Source organism: Gallus gallus, chromosome 4, assembly GCF_016699485.2.
Source record: "Gallus gallus isolate bGalGal1 chromosome 4, bGalGal1.mat.broiler.GRCg7b, whole genome shotgun sequence".
Lineage (NCBI taxonomy): Eukaryota > Metazoa > Chordata > Aves > Galliformes > Phasianidae > Gallus > Gallus gallus.
The window spans coordinates 85,212,628-85,236,552 of record NC_052535.1 but is presented as its reverse complement, the minus strand read 5'-3'; the positions used below and the strand labels follow the sequence as shown (position 1 = coordinate 85,236,552).

Below are 23,925 nucleotides of genomic sequence, written 5' to 3'. Positions count from 1 at the left end.
TCAGCAATGCATGGACTTGGAGATAAGAGGCAGGCAGATAGATGCTGTAAAACTTTGCCAGCTCATCTATAACATTTAAATTAAACAAAATAAAAAACACAAAGAGATGAAACCTCCCTTATGAAATACAACATGTTGTCTCTGCCATGGCTCTAGTCTTGTCCTTGTTTTCAGCACATCTGTACACGAAGCGAGTGGGAAACATCAGTCTGTGCTGATTCACCAAATGCCTAGAAGGACCACTGTCAGTCTGAATCTCAGCTGAAGATACTGCAACAGCAAAATCCATGAGGCACCGTTAAAAACAACGCTATCGCGATAAACGAGCCCAAGGTCTGCATCACAAATGAAGTGCTGTAGAAACCCTTTCTCACTCTGTTTCACCTCAGAGGCTGAACACGGACTCTTCACAGAAGAGGGTCCTGATGACATCACATCCTCTCCTATAAGTTACGCTGCCTCCAAAGTTCAGTGACAAACATCACCCGCGCTCCACTGCACCGCCCCGAGGACGATGGCCGGGTCTCCTGCACTGCTCCTCCTGCTCAGCCTGGGGCTCTGTGAGTATGGAAGCGGGAAGGATGGAATTCACAGCTGCTCAGTGACCGTGCAGGGAAGCGAGAACGGTGGGACTGCAGGGTGATACGCAGCAGGAACAGAGCCTGTTCAGACAGGTGTTGCTGGAGGGGATGGGGCAGGGGAGAGAGGGGGCATAACGCAGTTTTTAGGGGGGGGGAAACTCCGGATAAGCTGGGAAATGGCTGCAGCCCCATGAGGCAGCATCCATCTCGAGAGCCCAGCGCTCTCAACACTGAGTCCCCAGGGACTCCAGCACAGCACTCAAGCATGCTGGACACCGAGGCCCTCCCTCCACATTTGCCCTCACAGCCCAGCTGCCTGCCTGCCACAGACCACACTAGACCAGCAGGGAAGAGCCCTGCCCAAAGGCCCCAGGAGCTCTTCCCGAGCAGCACCTGAGGGGACATGGCGGACTTCTGCCCACAGGCTGCACCATCACCCAGGGACAGAAGAACACAATGGAGGCCAGGTTCCTCAACAGGAACATAAAGCACCCCATAGAGGGACAGCGGCTGGAGCTGGAGTGCCTGCATTACGAGAGAAACAGACCCATCTTCTGGATCCGCCTGGACAAGAGTGAGAACCTTCACTTCCTTGCCTCCAGCACCCGTTCTTATTCCACCACATTGCAGGAGGGTGAGAAAACATCTCCAAACTTTGAGGCATTATGGAGAGGAAACTCCTATCGACTACTCGTGAAGTCCTTCAGGGCACAGGACGAGGGGATCTATTTCTGCATCAACTACATCAACCCAGTGCTGCACTTCAGCTCGGGACAACCCGCCTTCTTCCCAGGTCAGACACTGCGTCATCCACCTCGCTTACACCAAGCTCACCTGCCCATGCCTTCTCAGTGCAGTCCATCGCCCACACTCCCCATGGCCCTGCTTCTTTGCCCAAGTCGTCTCATCACATAGGCACTGCTCCTCCTCATAGAACCTCCCTGCCCACCAGCTCTGCTCGTGGTACCAGCCTTCCCCAAACACACAGCAGGTCGTGCAGCCCAGCAGCACCTCCCCATCCCATCAGCACCTCTCAGGGATGACAGTTACAAAGTCCGCAGCCACCCCAGCCTTCCTCACCTCACCTGGACCTCTACATTCTGACAGCCCCCCTATGCTTACAGCACCTCAAAAAGAAACTCCGAAATCCCTGTGACTCTCAGGACGTGTTTTATAACAGCGATAACAAACAGCTCACACATACTGACGGGGCTGATAAGAAATTAGGAGCCCAAATCCTTCTGTTTCCAGGGCTGGGCAGCATGTGAAAGCATCGCTGTTCAAAGCAGACCCTATAAAAGTTCTTCCTCTGCCTGCGGCATCATGGCATGTATACGAGGAAGCTCTTCTGTTGTACCTCTCTGTATTCACTTATTTCTTCTTTCCAGTCACAACTAAAGCAGCACCCACCACACCCGCAGCCACCACCCCCAGCAGCCAGGCCACCAAGAAGGACAACTCACAACAGAGTCCGGATTCAGGTAACCCAGCTGCAGGGAAGCAGGAGCTCTGCCAGCAGTGCTGTCTTGCCTGGAACAGCATGAATTAAAAGCTGTGTCGACTGCAGGCATTTTGGGATGTGAGGACAAGAGATAATGTTCATCTTTCTCAGAGACGTGCCAATGAGGGAATGAAACCACCTAAAGAGCTCAGAATTTCTGAGGATGATAGAAAGAAATACTGAGCCCAGAGCCCTCAGGTTTCATGGCTGGGCAGCTCAGCTGTGCAAGTAGAACTCATATCAGAGTGTCAGGGCATCACAGTACAAAAAGGGCCCTAATGATTCCACACCCTTATGATGCCCACAGCTTTATCTAAGTGCTGGCAGGATTGGGAGAAGGCGATTTTGTTGTATCTCACTGTCTTCATCCATTTTTCCATCTACCCACAACAACAGCAGAACCCATCACAACCACTGCCATCACACGGAGCAGCCAGGTCACCACAAAGGACAGCCCACAGCAGGGCTGAGATGCAGGTAAACCAGCTGTGGGGATGCAGGGGCTCTGCCAGCAGTGCTGCTTTGATCAGAAGAGGCCAAATTAGTCAGTCAGTCTGTGCTGACTACAGGCATTTCAGCATGCAGGCAGATGACTCCTGGTGCTGGGATTTTCCTCTTTCTTCTCTCTCCTCTCTCCTTTCTTCCTGCAGGAACAAGCAACGAGAACACACTGCATTTCTGCTATGATGTGGTCATCTGGGTTAACCTGGCTGGTGCCTGCCTCCTGCTCCTCACTGCCATAACCATCACCATCACGCACTGCCAAAGTAAGTCCCACCCTGACACCCTGCAGAGGTTCCTGGAGCCTCACACCACAGAGCACAGCCCACTCCTCCAGGGGAATGGGCTCTCTGCTTATTGCCCTCACACAGCCATTGCATATCCAGGACACAGGGAATACTGAAGGACCCCTCCTAAGACTCTCTTCCCGATTTTCCACATCACTAGGTTTAGATTCAGAAAACTTTATCACATTCAACGCTGTCAGACTAGAAACTATTAACAGGCAATGTCATTGTAAACAGAAATTATAAACAGACAAGGAATTACAGACAGCATTGGCTCTGCCATCCTGAAATCTGGCCGAAATTGACAAAATCCAAAACGTTACTCAACAATTTATTTTGGCCTTTTCATGCTGATCTACGTTACCAGTGAAGATCCATTAGCTACATTAATTTCTGCCACAAGCAGCACTAATGCTGAAGCAGAGGCTGTTACACAACATCAGCCTGGGAAGTATGTGCGGACACTGTCTGCATGCGTAGAGAGACGATCTGGAAAGCCAAGGCACAGATTGAGCTGAACATGCCTAGGGATGTGAAAAATAACAAGGAGGGGTCCTACAGGTACATAGGCACAAGGAGACAGACCTTGAACACCACTAAGATGATCAGAGGACTGCACCTCCTCTCCTATGAAGAAAGGTTGAGGGAATTGGTCTTGTTTAGCTTGGAGAAAGAAGGCTCTGGGGAGACCGCATTGTATCGTTCCAATAACTGAAGGCAGTATAAAGAAGAGGGGATACGCCTGTTTACAAAGGTGGATAGTGATAAGGCAAGGGGGAATGGTCATAAACTGAGACAGGGAGATTTCATTTAGATATTAGGAGGAAGTTTTTCACACAGAGGGTGATGACACACTGGAACAAGTTGCCCGAGGAGGTTGTGGATGCCCCATCCCTGGAGGCATTCAAGCCAGGCTGCATGTGGCTCCGGGCAGCCTGGTCTGGTGGTTGGCAACCCTGCACATCTCAGGGGGCTTGAAACTAGATGGTCATTTTGGTCCTTTTCAAACCAAGAAACAGAAGCGACAAAGATGCAAAATGGGGAAGAGTATCATAACGGGAGATCGATCCTGAAAGGCTCTATGTCAGCTTACAGCCACCACAGTGACTTTAAAAGACTCTGACCTAAGGCAGAACTCGGTATTCTTCTTCATTGTAGTCAAACCTCCATTTCAAATGCAAGATTGTGATTTAAGAGTAAATTCAGAAATCTTCATTGATACTTTAGATACCTCCTTGCTAAACAGACTTGACGCTCCCATGCTAACAGCAGGAAGCACCAGCAGCGCTGTAATGAACACAGCCACGTGTCACACACACTCACCACAAGCCCATCCCTTGCAGGACCAAGCTCACCATAAGCAAGCAGCGCTGCATCGCTGCTCAGCAGAAGGCACACAGGCATCGTCCTCAAGCACCGCACTGATCCCATCAGCAAAACACACAACTGCCCTGATGGAGCGTGGGCATCTGGCTGATCATTCTCTGCCTACCCATCAATCTCACACAAAACTCAGCTCTCAGACCCCAACCCACATCTCACTCCTGAGGTCTTCCCAATTAAACGCTTCTAATCCTTAATGCTCACAGTGTGTTCTTTGGTTTCACTCACAGTTTTCATAGGGGCAGAGGGACTGAACAAGCTACAACCAACATCATTATTGCTTCAAAAAAAAATCCACATGCAATTATACTGACATATAATTGTCTGTCTGACCAGGGATCCCTGGTGGGAAAATCTCTCCCAGCTTTTCCAAATGAAATCAACACAGCAAGCATCGAGATCATTCATCTCAAACTCACGTCCTCTCGAGCCCATTCCAAAACCTGTCAGACTCCCTTTTCCCCCCACAAGATTTGGTCTATGCTCTCCACAACCATGACCTGTTCATTCATTGTTTGTCAGAAATCAATTAAATACAGAACAATTTCACCACAGTAAAAGAGATAATTGATAATAAGCTGTGATGCCTCTGTTTTTAAGGGCAGGAAGAACCTCTACACCTGAAAGCTCATCTCTCTTTCCCAACACTCTCGGTTGCACTAACAGTGATGCTGATGGTTGCTGCTCCGCAATTGAGGAGTCAGCAGGACTTTGTATATGTGCACCTGAAGCATCACAGTCTAACCTTGGCTGACCTTAGTTACCCCATTTTAGAAAGTTTCACAGCAGCTGACCTTACACACCAAAATGCATTCAGGCCCAATCAAATGAGCCCAGGGATAACCACACAGTTTGGGCCCATTTCCTCACAAAACAGCACTTCCATCAGACAGCGGTGCCTGCTTTCTGGCACCCAGGAACAGGGGGCACATTTGCAAAAGAGGAATGCAACAACACATCACAGATAACAGCAGAGCCAGGAAATAACAGAAGACACAAATAACACCAGCCCAGGGAAACTGTCGCTACTGTATGTGCAAAGCTGCAGGAAGCCCAGCACTTACCAACGGGTGAGTGGTCACCTGGAGGCAGCAACAAAGGCTGTGAATGTTGACACACATATTTGTCAGGGTGGAGGACCTGGTGGTTGTAGAATAAGACCACAAATATTCTGCTTTGAAAAAAAGCATGCCACTGGGACATGGGGCTTCTTTGATGGGTTTCACATCACAGACCTGCCTTGCACAAAGCAGCATTTGCAGAACAATTGCAAAGAAGAACAGCGCTGGAGAAGGCAGCTACATGTCAGCAATAAGTGGACTTGGAAATCAAAACTGCACGTGAATACATGCTGTAAAACATTCCCACTTCTTGTTTGCTCTGCAAGAAAACAGCATGCCTTCACATCCACACCAGACCACTTCTGCATGAGCAAGTCAAGCTGGAAGAATGTTTGACAGGAAACATAGCCTGAGGCCGGAGTCCACATCATGGAACTTGTCCCATTTTGTGCAGGTCTGGATGTGATGTGAGTGCTCCAAATGGCTGAGAGACAGTAGTCTGTAATGGATGATTTAATTTCAAGAAGGAATGCTGTCAAATGAAGACATTACAAAAAAGTCCATTAAAAACAATGTTATGACAAAGCACAGCCCAAGTTCTGGATCTCTACTGGAGTTCTTCAGAAACGATACTTTACCATGGATCTTCTCAGAGGAGGGTCCAGATGACATCACATCCTCTCCTATAAGTTACGCTGCCTCTAAAGTTCAGAGAGAAAGATCACCCACGCTCCGCTGCACCACCCCGAGGACGATGGCCGGGTCTCCTGCACTGCTCCTCCTGCTCAGCCTGGGGCTCTGTGAGTATGGAAGCGGGAAGGACAGAATACAGGGCTGCTCAGGGACTGCACAAGGAAGCGGGAGTGGTGGGACTGCATTGTGATACGCAGCAGGAACAGAGCCTGTTCAGACAGGCGTTGCTGGAGGGGATGGGGCAGGGGAGACAGGGGGCAAGAGGCAGTTGTTAGTGGGGAAACCACCTGGCAAAGAAGCTGGGAAATGGCAGCAGCCCCGAGAAGGCAGCTGAAGGGCTGCTCTGAAGGGCAGCATCCATCTCAAGAGCCCGGCGCTCTCAATGCTGAGTCCCCAGGGACTCCAGCACAGCACCCAAGCGTGTTGGATGCCAAGGCCCTCCCTCCGCATTCACCCTCACAGCTCGGCTGCCTGCCATGCACCACACCACACCACTCTGGTGGGGAAGAGCCCTGCCCAAAAGCCCTGGGAGCTCTTCCCGAGCAGCACCTGAGCACACATGGACAACTTCTGCCCACAGGCTGCACCAGAGCCCAGGGACAGAGGGATGCAGAGGTGGTCTGGTTCGTACCCAGGAATATGAAGAACCCCCAAGAGGGGCAGCGGCTAGAGATGGAGTGTTCACCTAATAACGTTGACAATGGTGCCTCCTGGATCAGACAGGACAAGGATGGGAAACTTCACTTCATCGTCTACATTTCCGTGTTATCCCGTACGACCTACTCAGGGAATGAGAACACATCTTCAGAATTTGAGGGGTCAGGACAAGGCAGATTCTATCGGCTGGTCGTGAAGAACTTCAGGGCACAGGACCAGGGGACCTATTTCTGCGTCAACTACATCAATCAGGTGCTGCACTTCAGCTCGGGACAACGCGCCTTCTTCCCAGGTCAGACACTGCTTCACCCACCTCGCTTACACCCAGCACCCCTGCCCGTGCCTCCTCAATTCGGCCCATTGCCCACACTCCCCATGGCCCTGCTTCTTTGCCCAAGCCATCTCATCACACAGGCACTACTCCTTCTTGTAGAGCCTCAGTACCCACCAGCTCCGCTTATGGTACCGGTCCTGCTCAAACACATAGCTGGCTGCACAGTCCAGCGGCACCTCCCCATCCCATCAGCACCTCACAGGGATGAGAGTTACAAACTATGCAGCTGCTTCCTTCTTCTCAATGCATCTCAAAAGGAAAATAAAATAATCCCTGATTTCTTCCAACAACTTTCCTAATACTGACTACAAACAGCTCATGCATTTCAAGGGTGCTGATAAGAAATTAGGAACCCACTTCCTCCTTTTCCATGGCTGGGTAGTGTGTCAGAGCATCACAGTTCAAAACAGGCTCTATGAAGCCTCCCCTGTCCTGTCCATCTCCAGGCTAGGCTGGGAGAATGCTCTAGTGTTGTCTCTCTCTGTATTCATCCATTCTTCCATCCAGTCACAACAGAAGCACCCACCACACCCGCTGCCACCACCCAGAGCCGCCACGTCAGCAAGAATGACACCTCACACCAGAGCCTGCATCCAGGTAAGGCAGCACTGGGGAGACAGGGGTTGTCCTAGAAGAACTACTTTGATGAGAAGAGGCTACATTAAGGTCATTGCTGACCATAATATGCATTTCAGGATGTAGGGAGAACTCTGCAGCTCCAGGGATGAAACTAACTCCATTTTATAATGGGTATCCCAGAGAAAGGAGCAAGATTTCTTTTGCAAAGCTGTTCATGAGGTGTGGGACAACATGAAAGGACATGTGTTAGTGATGAGACTCAGAAGGTCAAGATGACGGCTGGCCTTGGTGATCGTGAAGGTCTGCCCCAGAAAAGATGATTCCATTATTCTAAACCCATGTTTCACCCCATTTAGGGTGACTTAGAAGTCACAAGCATTCCAAATGATGGGTCACACCAAAACAAAGGATTGCTTTTTGAACAAACACTGCTTTCAGTCACAGAAGGGGACATGAGAAGTCTTCTGGCTATGTGTCCTCCCTCAGCTCTCCAGCACAATGCCAACACCAGCAGTCCATGGCTGGGGATGTCACCTGTGGACATGCCTGGCTTGCACCTCACTCTCTCGGTGCCCTGTGAAAGCCCTCTCCTCATCTGTAGCTACCGCCAGCCTCGCTTAGAAACTCACAGTTCCCTTTGCTGCAGGACCTCCCGATGGCTCCAACACAGCACGCTGTCACCACAGCTGGCTGGGGCCTTTCCTCTTTCCTTTCTTCCTGCAGGAACAAGCAGCAAGAACACACTGACTATCTGCTGTGATATAGTCATATGGATTAACCTAGCTGGCGCCTGCCTCCTGCTTCTCACTGCCATAACCATCACCATCATGCACTGCCAAAGTAAGTTGCACCCTGACACCCTGCAAATGTTTCTGGAGCCTCACACCACAGAGCACAGCCCGCTCCTCCAAGGCAATGGGCTCTCTCCCTATTGCCCTCAGGCAGCCATTGTGTATCCAGGATACAGGGGAGGCAGAGGGACCTCTCTTTAAAATTCTTTTCCAAACTTTCCTCAAGCCCAGGGTTAGCATCAGAAATCTTTATCACATTCATCACTGTCAGACAAGAAATTATAAATACAGACAAAATTTCCTCTACCAAACTGCATTGGCTATACCACCATGAACTGGTGTAAGTACCAGAACACAAAATTTTACTGAACTATTTATTTTTGGCTCTTCATGCTGTTTTGAAATACCAGTCAAGATCCATTAGGAGCATTTATTTCTGCAGTAGGCAGAAAAAGGACGGATTTTTACACCACACCTGGATTTTCTGCTGAAATCCCTGCCTAAACATGGCAATCAGCCAAATGTAGCCAGAGGTAGTGATAAAGATGCCGCAGTGGGAAGGGCATGGATCAGGGAGATGGGTATAGAGCTGCTCTAAGGCATCTTAGAGACTTAGATCAGGCTCAGGGCCATCCAGACACTCTTCCTAAGGCAGAACGAGGAATGGTTGAGTCACAATTTTTGTACTTCCTCCTTCCATTAGAAACAAAACTCTGAGATTTAAGAGTAAATTCAGAAATCTTCATTGATACTTGGGATTCCTCCTTGCTAAAACGGACAGATGCTCTCATGCTAACAGCAGGAAGCATCAGCAGTGCTGAAATAAACACAGCCACGCGTCACACACACTCACCACAAGCCCATCCCTTGCAGGACCAAGCTCACCGTAAGCAAGCAGTGCTGCGTCGCTGCTCAGCAGAAGGCACACAGGCGTCCTCCTCAAGCACCGCACGGATCCCATCAGCAACACACACAGCTGCCCTGATGCAGCGCGGGCATTTGGCTGCTCCTCCTGTGCTGCCCACCAGCACTGCACACCTCCCGCGGCCTGACATGTGCTCCTGCCCCACACTGCTGGGACACACCCAGACCGCGGGGGACAGCGCTGACTCTAAGAAGCCGGGCAGCTCTGTGCCACTGTTGAAAATAGCCACCGATAATTCCACAAGATGAGGAACAAGGCAAACATTTCCACAACTTGACCCCAATGCCCCAAGCTGCCTGTTCTAATGATTCTCTGTTCAATGAATATAGTTTTTACTCTTTCATTGTGTTGTTTGGTTTAATTCATTATTAACATAGGAGACAGAGAGATTTATAACTTCGCATGCTATCCTAATCATGTTTACAAAATGAAAGTTCCACATTTAATAGCCTACTCTCAAATATGTTGAAAGAAATTTGGGTTTGACCATGGCCCACAGTAGAAATTCTTCCTAGCTTGTCCAACTGAAATCTCCTCAGCAGGCATAGAGAAAATTCATCCATGCTGCTGATCTACATTGGCTCCACAGGTGAAGGTTTTGAAGTAGATCGTCACTTGGAGGCCCTGCTACTCTCTGAAGCTATTCACTGACAATAAGCTTCCACCTTGCCTTAAAGGCATAAATTTATTAACAGATTCTTGAAGGCAGCAGAAAGGAGTGATACCCCAAAAGCACCCCCTATTACACAGCATAGTCACCAGCATTCCGCATGGCAAGATGGGCATTGTCAGACAATGAAGGGGCTGGGGGTATCTTTGATGTAGTGACGCCTCACAACCACACTCAGCAAATAACAATCTGAATATGAAAAGCAGTCTTCTGAACAGTGACTCAGAGCCCTGGTTCTGAGAACATCACAGCAGGTGGTAGTCTTGTGTAGAAGCCAACTCCATTCATGAGCCATGAGGACCAAGAGGAAGGGCAACCCTGTGTTTGGGAGGGGAACTAACAGGGTACCTGTTAGGTAGCTGGGAAGGACCCATAGTAGAAGCACACTGTCACAAGGAGAAAAGAGGGAAGAAAGATGTCCAAACTGAGACAGGCTACAGCCCTTCCTGGGTTATCCTGCACTCCACCTGTACATCTCCGAACATGAGATACCATGGCTAGGCAACCATGCTCCATGGCAGGGTGAGAATCCAATCCCCAGAAACATTCAAGCACCTTCATTTGCACCCAGCTCCTCTACCAGCCCCATCATTCTGAACCACAGAAATCAGGAATTTTCCTACTTTGCTTACAGACCTAGTGTAAGGCAGAAGCAGAGGGCTTCAACACCTCACAAAATGTGGGACAACGTCAGCAATCCACAAGGCATGCCCATCAGTTCAGCTCCTGATCCTGTTGCAAAGGCAGCAATGGCAGTGCCTGGCTTGTGAACATCCAGAGGATGTTGTTGCAAAGGCAAGAGAACAACACCTCACACCTTATCAAAATATAGCAGGAAAGACAGGAAATCCCCAAAAAAGAAGAAGAAAATAACACCAGCCTAGTAGAACTGTTGTGACTGTATGCACAAAGCTGCAGGAAAACAAAACTCTTAGCAATGTGAGAGGTCACTTACAGACAGTGGGCAGGACTCAGAGTGTTAAAGCAGGTAAGGTGTTTCCTGTTGTTTTTTGGCATGGCGGAAGACCCTGTGGTTGGAGAAGAAAGCCACGAGGGTATAAATAACACTTAAAACCTCAGCATACTACTGGGACCAGGGGCTGTCCTGGTGGGTATCACACCACAGAGCTCCTGCCTTGCACACAGCAGCTTCTGCAGAGAAACTACAAAGAAGAGATGCAGAGAAGAGCTGAGCTGCAGAACTCAGCTACATATCAGCAATGTGTGGACTCAGACATAAGGGGCAGATGCTGTAAAACAGTCCCAGGTCTTTTTAAACTTTACATTGAATAAAATAAAATACAGTGAAATACAATCACTCCTGAGGAATACAACATGTTGTCCACACCCATGGCCCTTTGTAAGTCACTCCTACACAACAAGTAAAAATCTGAATATGAAGAGGAAAAGGAGTCCTCTGAACAGTGAGGCAGCACCCACATTCTGAACACATCACAGGAAGCAGTGGCCTCATGTGAATAAAAAAATCCATTGGTGCGGTGCAGGAACACCTCTGTGCTTAGGAGGCAAACTTCTCAGTTCCTGTTTGGTATCTAAGAATAACCCGTAGTAAAACACCGCTATCAGCAGGGCAGAAGAGGAAAGTAAGATGTCCCCACTACGAAAGGCAAGCACTCTTCCTGGCTTACCCTGTACTCCACTTGTAGAGGTTCATCTAACACATCTAAGAATACGAGATGCTCTGGGCAGGGGACTGTGCTCCACGGCAGGGTGAGAATCCAGTCCCAAGATATATTCAACCTAACGCATTCCTCAATAGGTCCACCTACCATCAAACCACACTGAACCACTAAAAAGAGAAATCTTCCTACTTTGGTCACAATGCTGCTGCAAGGCAGAAGCAGCTCAATGCAGCACCTCACAAAACGCGCTATGACTTCAGCCATCCACAAGGCATGCCCATAACCTTCAGCTCCGGCCCCACGGCCCTCCACCAGGCAGTGATTCCAGGCTCTCCCCAAAGCTCCTGATCCCATTGCAAAGGCAGCGTGGATTCAGATTAGCTTGAGGAGAATAAACTGACAACAGACAAAGACCACACAAGCAGCATAACCCAGATGTCTCATGAGCCCAGTTCCCTCATCACTTGAGCTCACATGCTCACAAAACAGCACTTCCATCACTCAGCAGTGCCAGGTTTCTGGCTCCCAGAGCAACAACAACAACGCTGGCACAGGAGCCATGCAGGCATGCCCAACCCACAGGCCGCACACTCCCTGGCCCAGGACCCCCAAGGCTGCCCCCCACCCAGCACCATCATGGCAGCAGCTGTGCCCCAGCCACGCAGCCATCGCTCACAGCACAACAGCTGTGCTATCCAGTGCGTGCAGGGAGAGCAGGGCACGGGGAAGGCGTAAAGCAGTGCCGGCTCCAGGGAGGGCAAACAGCTCTTAGCATTTGGAGCCACTGGCTGAACACGGCCTTGTTCAACAGCCAACATTGGGCAGCAGTGCTTTGTGCTTTGATGCAGGAGTTGAAGAATAGAGATCAGGATGGCCAAAAGCACCATCAGCTTCACAACCACACCTTATTTGTGTCATCAGGTTTTGACACTGCCAGCATTTGGGAACAGTTATGGTCAAGCATGAAGTACAGGAAGAGAAAAATGTCATCAGAATTCTCTGACAAACCCACTGAGACCTCAGTGAGAATTGCAGGCACTACCATCAAACCAAATAGGTACATTAGTTACATAAAAACAAGGCCACATATTCCACCAGTTTTATCTTTTTTTGCTCATATTTAAACATTTTAATAAAAGCATTGAAAATGAAATTGATTCCTTATTTAAATGTTAAGTATATAGTCTATTCTGAAAGGCATGTTCTGAAAGGAACACCTCCTGATTTATTCAGCTGGGCCATATGTTCAGAGGCAGATGTTGGTGGCATAGCAGTAGAAGCAGAACCTTCCCACCAGTATTCCATCACGTTTGGTTGCCACGTGACAGACAGCAGCAGAGGGGCAGACTGACAAAACAGCATCCGACACGGAAATGAGCACTCAAGTCCTCCATGCAGTGCAAATGGCACCCATTCACATTCACTCATGTTTGTTGGATGTTTCTGCAGACCAAACAGTGCATGTGAGCACACTGAGCTGATGGGAGGAGCATTTCAACAGTGGCAACAGCAACAACGGTCAGCTTTGCTCGTGCCTAACAATGCTCCTCATCACTCAGCACGACCCAGGGAAGCAAAAAGGTTGCACACCCATGGAGTCACAGATAAACACCTCAGGAGCGAAAAAGAAGGAGAAATAACAAACAAACAGGATAAGCAAGAAATACCAAAAGAGGAAACAAATAAGGCCAGGCTAGGGAAACAGTTGCTAATTCATGTGCAAAGCTACAGGAAGTCCAAACCACTACCAATGTGTGAGTGGTCACCTGGAGGCAGCAGCAAGGGCCCTGAGTGCTGAAGCACACAAGGGTTATTTGGCAGGGCGGAAGTCCCTGTGGGTGGAGAAGAAAGTCACAAGATGTAAAACATAAAAGTAAAAAAAACCAACCTGCATGGCACTGGGGCATAAGGCCGTCATGAAGGGTATCACACCACAGCCCTCCTGCCTCACACACAGCGGCTTCTGCACGGAAATTACAAAGTACAGTTGCAGAGAACAACTAAAATACGGAAATCAGCTACATGTCCACAGTATATGGACTCAGAGATGAAAAGTGCAGATGGATCAATCTCTAAATGGAATACAATGAAATAAACTCTTGGATCCAAAATACAACTTCCACTCCGTGTCCACTGAAGGGCACTCGGCCTGCTTTTCCATAGTTCAGGTCATGATGCGAGTGCCTAAAATATCTAGAAGACAGCAGTTTGTGGTGTCTGACTTGATCTCAAGCAGGACTACCCTCAGTCTGAATCTCAACTGAAGACACTGCAGCAAAATCCTGAGGGATCATTAAAAACAACGCTATCGCGATAAACGAGCCCACGTTCTGGATCACAAATGAAGTGCTGCAGATGTCTTTTCTCACTCTGCTTCACCTCAGAGGCAGAACACGGACTCTTCACAGAAGAGGGTCCTGATGACATCACATCCTCTCCTATAAGTTACGCTGCCTCTGTGAGCCTTTCTCAGTGACAAAGATCACCCGCACTCCGCTGCACCGCCCCGAGGACGATGGCCGGGTCTCCTGCACTGCTCCTCCTGCTCAGCCTGGGGCTCTGTGAGTATGGAAGCGGGAAGGATGGAATTCAGGGGCGCTCAGTGACTGCGCAGGGAAACAGGAACGGTGGGACTGCAGTGTGATACACAGCAGGAACAGAGCCTGTTCAGACAGGTGTTGTCGGAGGGGATAGGCATGGGGAAAAAGGCGGCGTGAGGCAGTTGTTAGAGGGAAAAAAATCTGGATAAGCTGGGAAATGACAGCAGCCCCAAGAAGGAATCTTAAGGGCTACTCTGAAGGGCCACATCCATCTTGAGAGCCTGGCGCTCTCAAAGCTTGGTCCCCAGGGACTCCAGCACAGCACACAAGTGTGCTAGATGCTGAGGCCCTCCATCTGCATTCACCATCACAGCCCAGCTGGCTGAATGCCTGCCACACACCGCACCAGCAGGGAAGAGCCCTGCCCAAAGGCCCCAGGAGCTCTTCCTGATCAGAACCTGAGCACACACGGCCAACTTCTGCCCGCAGGCTGCAACGTCGCCCAGGGACAGAGGAACATGATGGCAGTCAGATTCTTCAACAGGAACATGAAGCACCCCCAGGAAGGACAGCGGCTAGAGCTGGAGTGCCTGCCTTACAACAGAGATACAGGTATCTCCTGGATCCATCTAGACAAGGATTGGAACCTTCACTTCATTGTCTCCAGTACCCCTGTTCCCAGGAACACCTTCCAAGGGAACAAGAGAACATCTCCACAGTTTGAAGCACGCTGGACAGGAAACTTCTATCTGCTGGCAGTGAAGAACTTCACAACCCAGGATGAGGGAATCTATTTCTGCACAAGCAACATCAACCAGGTGCTGCACTTCAGCTCGGGACAACGCGCCTTCTTCCCAGGTCAGACACTGCTTCACCCACCTCGCTCACGCCCAGATCCCCTGCCCGTGCCTTCTCAGTGCAGCCCATCACCCACACTCTCCATGGCCCTGCTTCTTTGCCCAAGCCGTCTCATCACACAGGCACTGCTCCTCCTCATAGAGCCTCCCTGCCCACCAGCTCTGCTCGTGGTACCGACCCTGCCCGGTACACAGGAGGTCGTGCAGCCCAGCAGCACCTCCCCATCCCATCAGCACCTCTCAGGGATGACAGTTACAAAGTGCGCAGCCACCCCTGCCTTCCTCACCTCACTTGGACCTCTACATTCTGACAGCCCCCATATGCTTACAGCACCTCAAAAAGAAACTCAGAAATCCCTGTGACTCTCAGGACGTGTTTTATAACAGTGATAACAAAGAGCTCACACATACTGACGGGGCTGATAAGAAATTAGGAGCCCAAATCCTTCTGTTTCCAGGGCTGGGAGGCAGGTGAAAGCATCACTGTTGAAAGCAGACCCTATAAAAGTTCTTCCTCTGCTGGCTGCATCCTGGCATATATATGAGGAAACTCTCTGTATTCACTTATTTCTTCTTTCCAGTCGCAACTACAGCGGCACCCACCACAACCGCAGCCACCACCCCCAGCAGCCAGGCCACCAAGAAGGACAACTGGCACAGCAGAGATCCAGGTAAACCAGTTGCGTGGAGGCAGGGGCTCTGCCAGCAGTGCTGCTCTGCCTGGAACAGCATGAATTAAAGGCTGTGCTGACTGCAGGCATTTTGGGATGTGAGGACAAGAAACAATTTTCATTTTTCTCAGAGAGGTTCCAGTGAGGGGATGAAACTGCCTAAAGAGCTCAGAATTTCTGAGGATGCTGGGTAGAAATTCTGAGCCCACAGCCCTCAGGTTTCATGGCTGGGCAGCACAGCTGTGCAAGCAGACTTCACATCAGAGTCTTAGGGCATCACAGTTCAAAATGGACCCTACAGATTGCACCCCCTTATGATGCCTACAAGTTCATCTATGTCCTAGCAAGAGTGGAAGAAGGCTGTTATGTTGAATCTCACCGTATTCATCTATTTTTCCCTCCACTCACAACAACAGCAGAACACATCACACACACTGCCATCACACGGAGCAGCCAGGACACCACGAAGGACAACTCACAACAGGGCCCGCATGCAGGTAAACCAGCTGTGGGGATGCAGGGGCTCTGCCAGCAGCACTGCTTTGATCAAAAGAAGCCAAATTAAAATCTTTGCTGACTACAGCCATCTCAAAATGCAGAGAGATGTCTGCAGGTGGGTCTTTCCTCTCTCTCCTTCCTTCGGGCAGGAACAAGCCACAACAACATACCAAGTTTCTACTGCAAAATGGTCATGTGGGTTAACCTGGCTTGTGCCTGCCTCCTGCTCCTCACTGCCATAACCATCACCATCACGCACTGCCAGAGTAAGTCCCCAGTGAAAGTAAGTACCAGGGAAGATCCATTCGCTGCATTAATTTCTGCAGCAAGCAGCACTAATGCTGAAGCAGAGACTGTGACACAACACCGGCATTTCCTGCATATCTCTGGCTCAACATTGTTGTTCACTGAAAGCAACCTACAGTACTGACAGAGAAGCAAAGTGGGAAGGAGTACCATAAAGGAGTACCAAAAGATTGATGCTGAAGGGCTCTAAGTCAGCATAAAGCAACCACAGTGCCTTTAACAGACTCTGCCTTAAAGCAGAACTCAGTATTCTTCATTGTTGACAAACCTCCATTTCAAATGCAAGATTGTGATTTAAGAGTATAGTCAGAGATCTTCATTGATACTTTGTACTCCTCCTTGCTAAACAGACCTGATGTTCCCATGCTAACAGCAGGAAGCAGTGCTGTAATGAACGCAGCCACGTGTCACACACGCTCACCACAAGCCCATCCCTTGCAGGACCAAGCTCACCGTAAGCAAGCAGTGCTGCATCGCTGCTCAGCAGAAGGCACACAGGCATCCTCCTCAAGCACCACACGGATCCCATCAGCAACACACACAGCTGCCCTGATGGAGCGCGGGCATTTGGCTGCTCCTCCTCTGCTGCCCACCAGCACTGCACACCTCCCGCAGCCTGACATGTGCTCCTGCCCCACACTGCTGGGACACACCCAGACCGCGGGGGACAGTGCTGACCCTAAGAAGCCGGGCAGCTCTGTGCCACCGGGGAAAAGAGCTGTGCGCTGTGCTGGACAGCTGAGCCTTCCACAAGATGACCAATAAACCAACCATGTCAATACTCAGAACTGATCTCCCAAACTCTCTATTTTGCAATATCTTTCCTGTTAAATGGGTGTGTATGGCAAACAGGAACAGGACCAGAGAGATTATCCCATTACAAAGGAGAAATGAAATACAGATCTTACTATGTACTGGGGTCTAGGAAGGTCTCCACCCCTTCCTGTCACTCATGTGAAATTGTGTTCACCTGTGCCCCTGCAGCTGACTCAGCACTCACCTCAGGTGGTTAATCAGAGGTTCAGGTCACAGTTCAACAGTTCCCATACGCTCCACCCCTTCAAGGCATGAACCAATGATTGAATCAACTAAAGGGTAAATACTTCCCATTACAGAGATCCAATGCATCGCAATGCTTGTACAATTTCCCGTCACAATGTAGGATGACAATTTTAAAATGAGTGATGATTGGCAAATTTCATGTTCTGTCATGGACCAGTGCTTGACGATGTTACTGGAGGCATGTAGTTGTGAGGTGCAGGTCCATCCTATGCTCCATCAGTCCCATGTAAGTCATCACCGGATGTCACACGTGATCTGGCAGCAACACTGGGATACTTTGGTGACATGTTGTTCCTTCCAGTGGTCCTGGAGGCTCAAAAGCTCACAGAGAGTAATACAGATGTTTCAGGGGTACCAGGAGGGGAAGGTCTGCCCTCCAGGGCAAGATACAGGCCACATTTTTATCCTGGGTCAACACTTCAGCTCGTACTGGGGCATGTCCCAACTACCGCTACCATACCTTCTGGCCAGATGTTTGTGGCTGCATGACTATATCAGGCACCAATGGGGGTGTCCTGATCTGCCATAGGGACACGATGGGGGTCCCTTTGGTAATGAAGACTGGAGTGTTGACCACAATGTCTGCAAGCCATGTGCCTATTACTGGAGGGTCTACCGAGCCTCCCACCTCCAATAATCTCCCCCAAGGTGCAAGTAAGCCACACCACTTAGGTCCTACCAGTACCTTCCAAGGCCATTTTATTCTACGGGTACCTGGTTCTAGATTCTCAGGGGCAGGGAGCAGATCATTTTTTCATTACTGACCCGGGGTCTTAGCACATTATCAGTGCCCGTAATTTGGATTCTAAGAGGGGAGGCCCATGTTGTCTGTAGCATCTTCAGGGCACAGGGTCTGCCATCTCGAGGTCTCCCATTCAGGTCTCGCAGGGTTTCATAGTCTCTTTGCCAACCCCTGCAGAGACTGGGAGTCTGTCCTCAGGGCAGCCTTGAGAATACCACTGTAACGTTCTATGAGGCCTGCTCCCGTTGGATCATATGGCAGGTGGAATAGCCATTCCATGTTATTTTCTTCTGCCCAGCGCTGTATCATTGCTCCAGTAAAATGAGTCCCTTGGTCGCTCTCAATGAATTGTGATATCCTGTAGGCAGACATCAGTTTGGTAAGTACCTTGATGGTATATGCCTGGTTCACCGGATAGGCCTGCAGTAGTCCGCTTGCAGTATCAACGCAGGTCAGGGCATACCACGCCCCCTCAGACCGAGGGAGGGGCCCCGATATAATCGACCTGCCATCGCTGGAGAGGATTGTGTCCTCTAACAAGATGGGCTGTTGTTTTGGGCAACGGTCTCGGTCTCATCTTAGAGCAGGCGTCGCAGTCTTGGCATGCCTGGACTACGTCAGATAACTGTATGGGCAGCCCCCATGCTTTAGCAGCTGCCCACATTGTCTTTTGTCCAGCATGCAGTAGTTTCTGATGTAACCAACAGGCGATGTTCTCAGACGGTGAATTCTCAATCCATCAAACTCGAGCCAGCATGTCTGCTTCATAATTTCCCAGTGACTGTAAAGGTTGATGACCGAACACGTGGTAGACACGTACAGTCCTGTGTTTAACTGTATTCCATATGTCTAACCACATAGCTTTGCCCCAGATTGGTCGGGCATGGATAGTCCATTCCTATCTGCACTGGGTAAGTTCCTAATCTGCACTTGGTCTTTCCTGACCAAACCACCCCCAGGAACTTTACAGACAGGCCTGGACCTTGCACCTTCTGGGGATTTATAGCCCATCCCCTTTCCTGCAGATAGCTGGTTAACGCACCTGCTGCTCATCCTACTGCCTCCAATGAGTCGGACGTCAACAGGAGATCGTCAATATAATGGTACAAGTTGACATTGTCAGGTTTTTCCCAGTTAGCCAGGTCACACGCCACTAGATTGTGACAGTATTATGGCAAGTGGACGTACTCCTGTGGCAGGACCTGAAAGGTCCACTGCCTGCCTCCCCACGTAAATGCAAATCGATCTTGCAATTCTTCAGCAATTGGAATACTGAAGAATGCATTTGCCAAATCCAGAACACAATGGTATGTTTTTATCTCTCCACTCAATGTATCCATTAGGGAGGCATTATTGGGTACGGCCGCATGGATAGGCAGTGTGACCTTATTTAACTCTACCGACATTCTCCATGTTCCACCCAACTTCCTTACTGGCCATATGGGGGAATTAGACGGGCTATGTGCAGGTCTTATAACACCTACTTTCTCTTATTCCTGCACCGTTCCTGTTATTTCATCTTGCCCACCTGGGAGTCTATATTGTCTAACATTAGTGATCCGGTGTGGTTTTGGCAGGCAAATAGGCCCTTGCTTTGCATGGCCTCTTAATATTGCCTGCACCACCTGGATACTAATACACCTTTGCCAAAGTCTGAACTCTCCCACAGTCATCTGGAGAGCCAGACCCCACAAAATAGCTATGCCCAAGATGTACTCTTGGACGGGGGCAATAGATACCTTATACTCCCAGGGTGGGAGATGCCCCACCCCCATTTTCAGCCAGGTTTGGGTGACTGGAACAGTCTGTCCCCCAAACCCTCCAATCATCACCCTACTGCTGTTGAATTTAGTCAGATCTTCAGGAATTATTGACGTTTCCGCTCCAGTGTCCACCAATGCCAAAAGTCTCCGGATAATTTGCCGGGATCAATAAATCGTTCATTCTACATAGGGCCTCCGGTCCCGTCTGGAGGCCCTAGGGGGCCTAAGGTCCCTCATCATTCCATGAATTGTGCTAGGGATAAGTCTTTTGTTTCAGGTGGCTCGGGCATTGTGGCCCAAGACACTTGAGGGGGCTTCTTTCTCCTGTTAGGGACTATGAAGTCTTCTAAATTCCATGTTGTGGTTGGTAGTCCATCTATAGTTCTTACACTCGCTTTTCTGGGGTGATTCTGTAGTTTCTGACCATCCTGTGGAAACAGCTGAAGGAGGATGCGATTGGGTTGGCGATCAATTTTAGCAAACTGGACTCCAGCCCGGATAAGATCATTAAACATTTGCTTTCGTGAGACCCTTACAGGTCCCGCTCGAGGGTGTCACATAATTGGCTTTTTCGTTACCGGGAGGACCTCTGCTTCCTCCACCAGCAGGATATTGCGCCTGATCCTTAAGCGCTCGGTCTCCCCCAGGTCAGCTACTAGTTGGGCAGCCTGCTGGACCACTGCCTCTGAGGCCACCAGGGGGTTTAACATGGAGAACAAGGTCCCATATAAATGGGAAGGGGCCTGTTGTAAAATTAAGTCTCTCATGCCTGCAGAGAGCTTAACCATATCTGGACCTTCAAATGAGTCCTCATATATTGCTTCTCTTATGCCCAGTTCACAAATATAATTTTGAAGGTCCTCCACGGTGGACCATAAGCCCGAATTTAATGCTATGTCAGATTTGTTGGGCCATACCATGCGGCATGCTGCCATTAGCCAATCAACTACGGAACAATTTTCGTCAGGGAATTGGACACCTGCATATAATCTTTGTCTGAGGGCAAGGTGTACGATCATGGTGGCCAATTTAGATATTTCGGGACCACTAACCATGACACTTTCTGCCCCCGAGTCCCATAATCTTAACAGCCATGTTGGGACACTTTCCTGCGCCCTTTGCCGGAATCGTTGTACCATATCCATCAATTCCATAGGCGTATATGAAAATGTGTTTGGGCATGGGGCCATTGATCAGGGGGGTACCCCTGCCGGTCTATCTTGTACCTTTTTAGTTTTTTGAGTTATAACAGGACAAAGTTGTAAGGAATCCGTCATAAGTGGAGCTTCTAGATCTGCCTTAGAATTTTCACTTCCTTGCTCCACCAGGTCCGTTGTTTTGAAAATCTGTTCATTATCTACTGAAACACTACGGACCTGGCCTAACAGAGGATGCAAGGTAGTTTTTTTTTTTCCCGTTAATATATTCAGCTCCTGTTCTAGTTTCTCAGTGCGGTTTCTTAACATCTCATTTTCATTTTCTAAGGTATCAACTCTTTTTTCAGCTTGATTTAGGGCATGCAGCAATGGCCATGCCACTACAGAGGCAGCTAGCTGCCGCTCCTTCGTAATTAACATATCTCTACGTAAACCGTGAAAGCAGCCCGCCATGCAGAATGGGGACATATTCTCTATCACTCACAGGGGACCCCATTTTTCAATGAGGGGTGCTAATTCATAATAGGGAGATGCCAGAAATCCCAGAATCTGCCCAGGGATCGTTTTATCTAAGGGGGTAGTGTTCTCCCCTCTGATCCACATATAAAGACCCCACAAAAAAAAAAACATCGTGGTTTTAGAAAATATACACACACACACACACATATATATAGGCTACGCTGCCAGGCTCACCAACAGAAAGGCAAACAGGTATACAGATGGTAAAATAAACAGGTATAGGACCAGAGAGATTAGCACATTCACAAAGAAATAATGAAATAAAGAGCCTAACTGTGTTCAGGGCTCACAGAAAGGCTGCAAGAGACATGATCTGCAGACAGAAATTCCATGAAGGACAAACGGTTGGACTACATGACCCTGGAGATCCTTCCCAACCTTAGTGATTCAAAAATACTTCTGTGGGAGACAGCCCTTAAATGGGGTCTTGGAGGGGTGGAGCCAGCCTCCACCACTCCTGGTCACTCAGGTGAAATTGCATTCACCTGTGCCCCTGCAGCTGACTCAGTGCTCACCTCAGGTGGTCAAACAGAGGTTCAGGCTGTGATTCAACAGTTCCCATATACTTACCAAAGAGATCACATGTTACAAATGCACAAAGCAGATGGATGATCAAATCCAACCACGTCTCACACTCCATTGTCCATCCCTTGCAGGACCAAGCTCACCGTAAGCAAGCAGTACTGCGTCACTGCTCAGCAGAAGGCACACAGGCGTCCTCCTCAAGCACCACACTGATCCCATCAGCAACACACACAGCTGCCCTGATGGAGTGTGGTCATGTGGCTGATCCTTCTCTGCCCACCTATCAATCACACCAAAAACTCAGCTCTCAGACCCCAACCCACATCTCACTCCTGAGGTCTTCCCAATTAAACACTTCTAATTCTTAACGTTCTCACTGTGTCCTTTGCTTTCATTCATAGTTTTCATTGGGGCGGGGGTATTAAACCAACATCACTATTGCTTCAAAACAAATCTACATGCAACCATATTGACCTATAATAATCTGTCTGACCAGGGATCCCTGGTGGGAAATCTCTCCCAGCTTTTCCAAATGAAATCAACACAGCAAGCACTGAGATCATTCATCTCAACCTCACGTCCTCCTGAGCCCATTCCAAATCCTTTCAGACTCCCTTTTCCCCACATGATTTGGTCTATGCTCTCCACAGCCATATCTCATTCATTCATTGTTTGATGAAAATTAATTAAATACAGACCAATTTCACCACAGTCTTTACTAATAATAAACCATGATGCCCTGTTTTTAAGGGCAAGAAGAACCTCTACAACTGAAAGCTCATCTCTCTTTCCCAGCTCTCTCAGTCGCACTAACAGTACTGCTGATGGTTGCTGCTCGGCAGGTGAGGACTCAGCATTATAAGTGGATGTCAGACATCACAGTTTAGCCTGGGCTGACCTTAGTTACCCCATTCCAGAAGGCTTCACACCATCTTTCCTTACTCACCAAACTGCATTCAGGCCCAATCAAATGAGCCCAGGGATAACCACACAGTTTGGGCCCATTTCCTCACAAAACAGCACTTCCATCAGACAGCAGTGCCTGCTTTCGGGCACCCAGGATCAGGGGGCACATTTGCAAAAGAGGAATACAACAACACATCACAAACAACAGCAGAGCCAGGAAATAACAACAGAAGACAAATAACACCAGCCCAGGGAAACTGTCGTTACTGTATGTGCAACGCTGCAGGAAGCCCAGCACTTACCAATGTGTGAGTGGTCACCTGGAGGCAGCAGCAAGGGCCCTCACTGTTGCAGCATTTAAGGGTTATTTTTGGCAGGGCGGAAGTCCCTGCGGTTTTAGAACAAAAAGACAAGAATTTAAACTCAAGAAAAATAAGTCAGCATGAAACTGGGACATGGGGCTGCAGGGATGGCTACCACAGCACAGACCTCCTGCCCTGCACACAGTGGTTTCTGCATAGAGAGCATGAAGAAGAAATGTGGAGAACAGCAGAGCTGAAGCACTCAGCTACATCTCAGCTATGCATGGACCCTGAGATGACAAGAGCACATGGATTGATCTGAAAATAGAATAGAAAAATATGCTAAAATAAAACGTCTTTCCTCAAACACAACTTGCAGCCCATGTCAATGGCACGGGAATTATCCTTGTTTTCTTCAAATGTGCACATGATGAGAGTGCCCGAAATGGCTGTGAGACTGTAGTTTGTGGC

General features: G+C 49.1%; 2 protein-coding genes across 12 annotated transcripts; both read left to right on the top strand.

Annotated features, from left to right (window-relative positions):
* The first annotated feature begins 514 nt into the window (after window positions 1-514).
* On the top strand, window positions 515-9,635 carry LOC124418359 (T-cell surface glycoprotein CD8 alpha chain-like). Its single transcript, XM_046940378.1, has 6 exons — window positions 515-626; window positions 1,006-1,374; window positions 1,970-2,062; window positions 2,479-2,559; window positions 2,733-2,849; window positions 9,242-9,635. The coding sequence occupies exons 1-4, from the start codon at window positions 515-517 to the stop codon at window positions 2,550-2,552; spliced, it is 648 nt and encodes a 215-aa protein (XP_046796334.1). The 3' UTR covers window positions 2,553-2,559; window positions 2,733-2,849; window positions 9,242-9,635.
* Window positions 6,028-22,614, top strand: LOC107053306 (T-cell surface glycoprotein CD8 alpha chain-like). Of its 11 annotated transcripts, XM_040700324.2 has the most exons (6): window positions 14,078-14,167; window positions 14,636-15,004; window positions 15,585-15,674; window positions 16,091-16,171; window positions 16,322-16,438; window positions 16,920-17,266. In XM_040700324.2, exons 1-6 carry the CDS (start codon window positions 14,122-14,124, stop codon window positions 16,934-16,936), a joined length of 720 nt encoding a protein of 239 aa, XP_040556258.1. In that variant the 5' UTR covers window positions 14,078-14,121; the 3' UTR covers window positions 16,937-17,266. The 11 variants fall into 11 exon arrangements, 10 of the variants coding, with proteins under 10 accessions (XP_040556283.2, XP_040556258.1, XP_046797214.1 ...); XM_040700349.2 differs by lacking the exons at window positions 14,078-14,167; window positions 14,636-15,004; window positions 15,585-15,674; ... (1 more) ...; window positions 16,322-16,438; window positions 16,920-17,266 and adding exons at window positions 6,028-6,114; window positions 6,588-6,956; window positions 7,506-7,595; window positions 8,301-8,417; window positions 22,378-22,614; XM_046941258.1 differs by lacking the exon at window positions 16,920-17,266 and adding an exon at window positions 22,378-22,614 and having other exon boundaries at window positions 14,078-15,004.
* Window positions 22,615-23,925: the final 1,311 nt, after the last annotated feature.

Excerpts from the sequence above, each read along its gene's own strand:
- LOC124418359 (XM_046940378.1), top strand. The coding sequence starts at position 515 with ATGGCCGGGTCTCCTGCACTGCTCCTCCTGCTCAGCCTGGGGCTCTGT. Across the intron at positions 1,375-1,969 it reads ACAACCCGCCTTCTTCCCAG|TCACAACTAAAGCAGCACCC; the intron begins GTCAGACACTGC and ends TCTTCTTTCCAG. Across the intron at positions 2,063-2,478 it reads ACAACAGAGTCCGGATTCAG|CAGAACCCATCACAACCACT; the intron begins GTAACCCAGCTG and ends CCACAACAACAG.
- LOC107053306 (XM_040700320.2), top strand. The coding sequence starts at position 14,533 with ATGCCTGCCACACACCGCACCAGCAGGGAAGAGCCCTGCCCAAAGGCC. Across the intron at positions 15,675-16,090 it reads CTGGCACAGCAGAGATCCAG|CAGAACACATCACACACACT; the intron begins GTAAACCAGTTG and ends TCACAACAACAG. Across the intron at positions 16,172-16,321 it reads ACAACAGGGCCCGCATGCAG|GAACAAGCCACAACAACATA; the intron begins GTAAACCAGCTG and ends TCCTTCGGGCAG.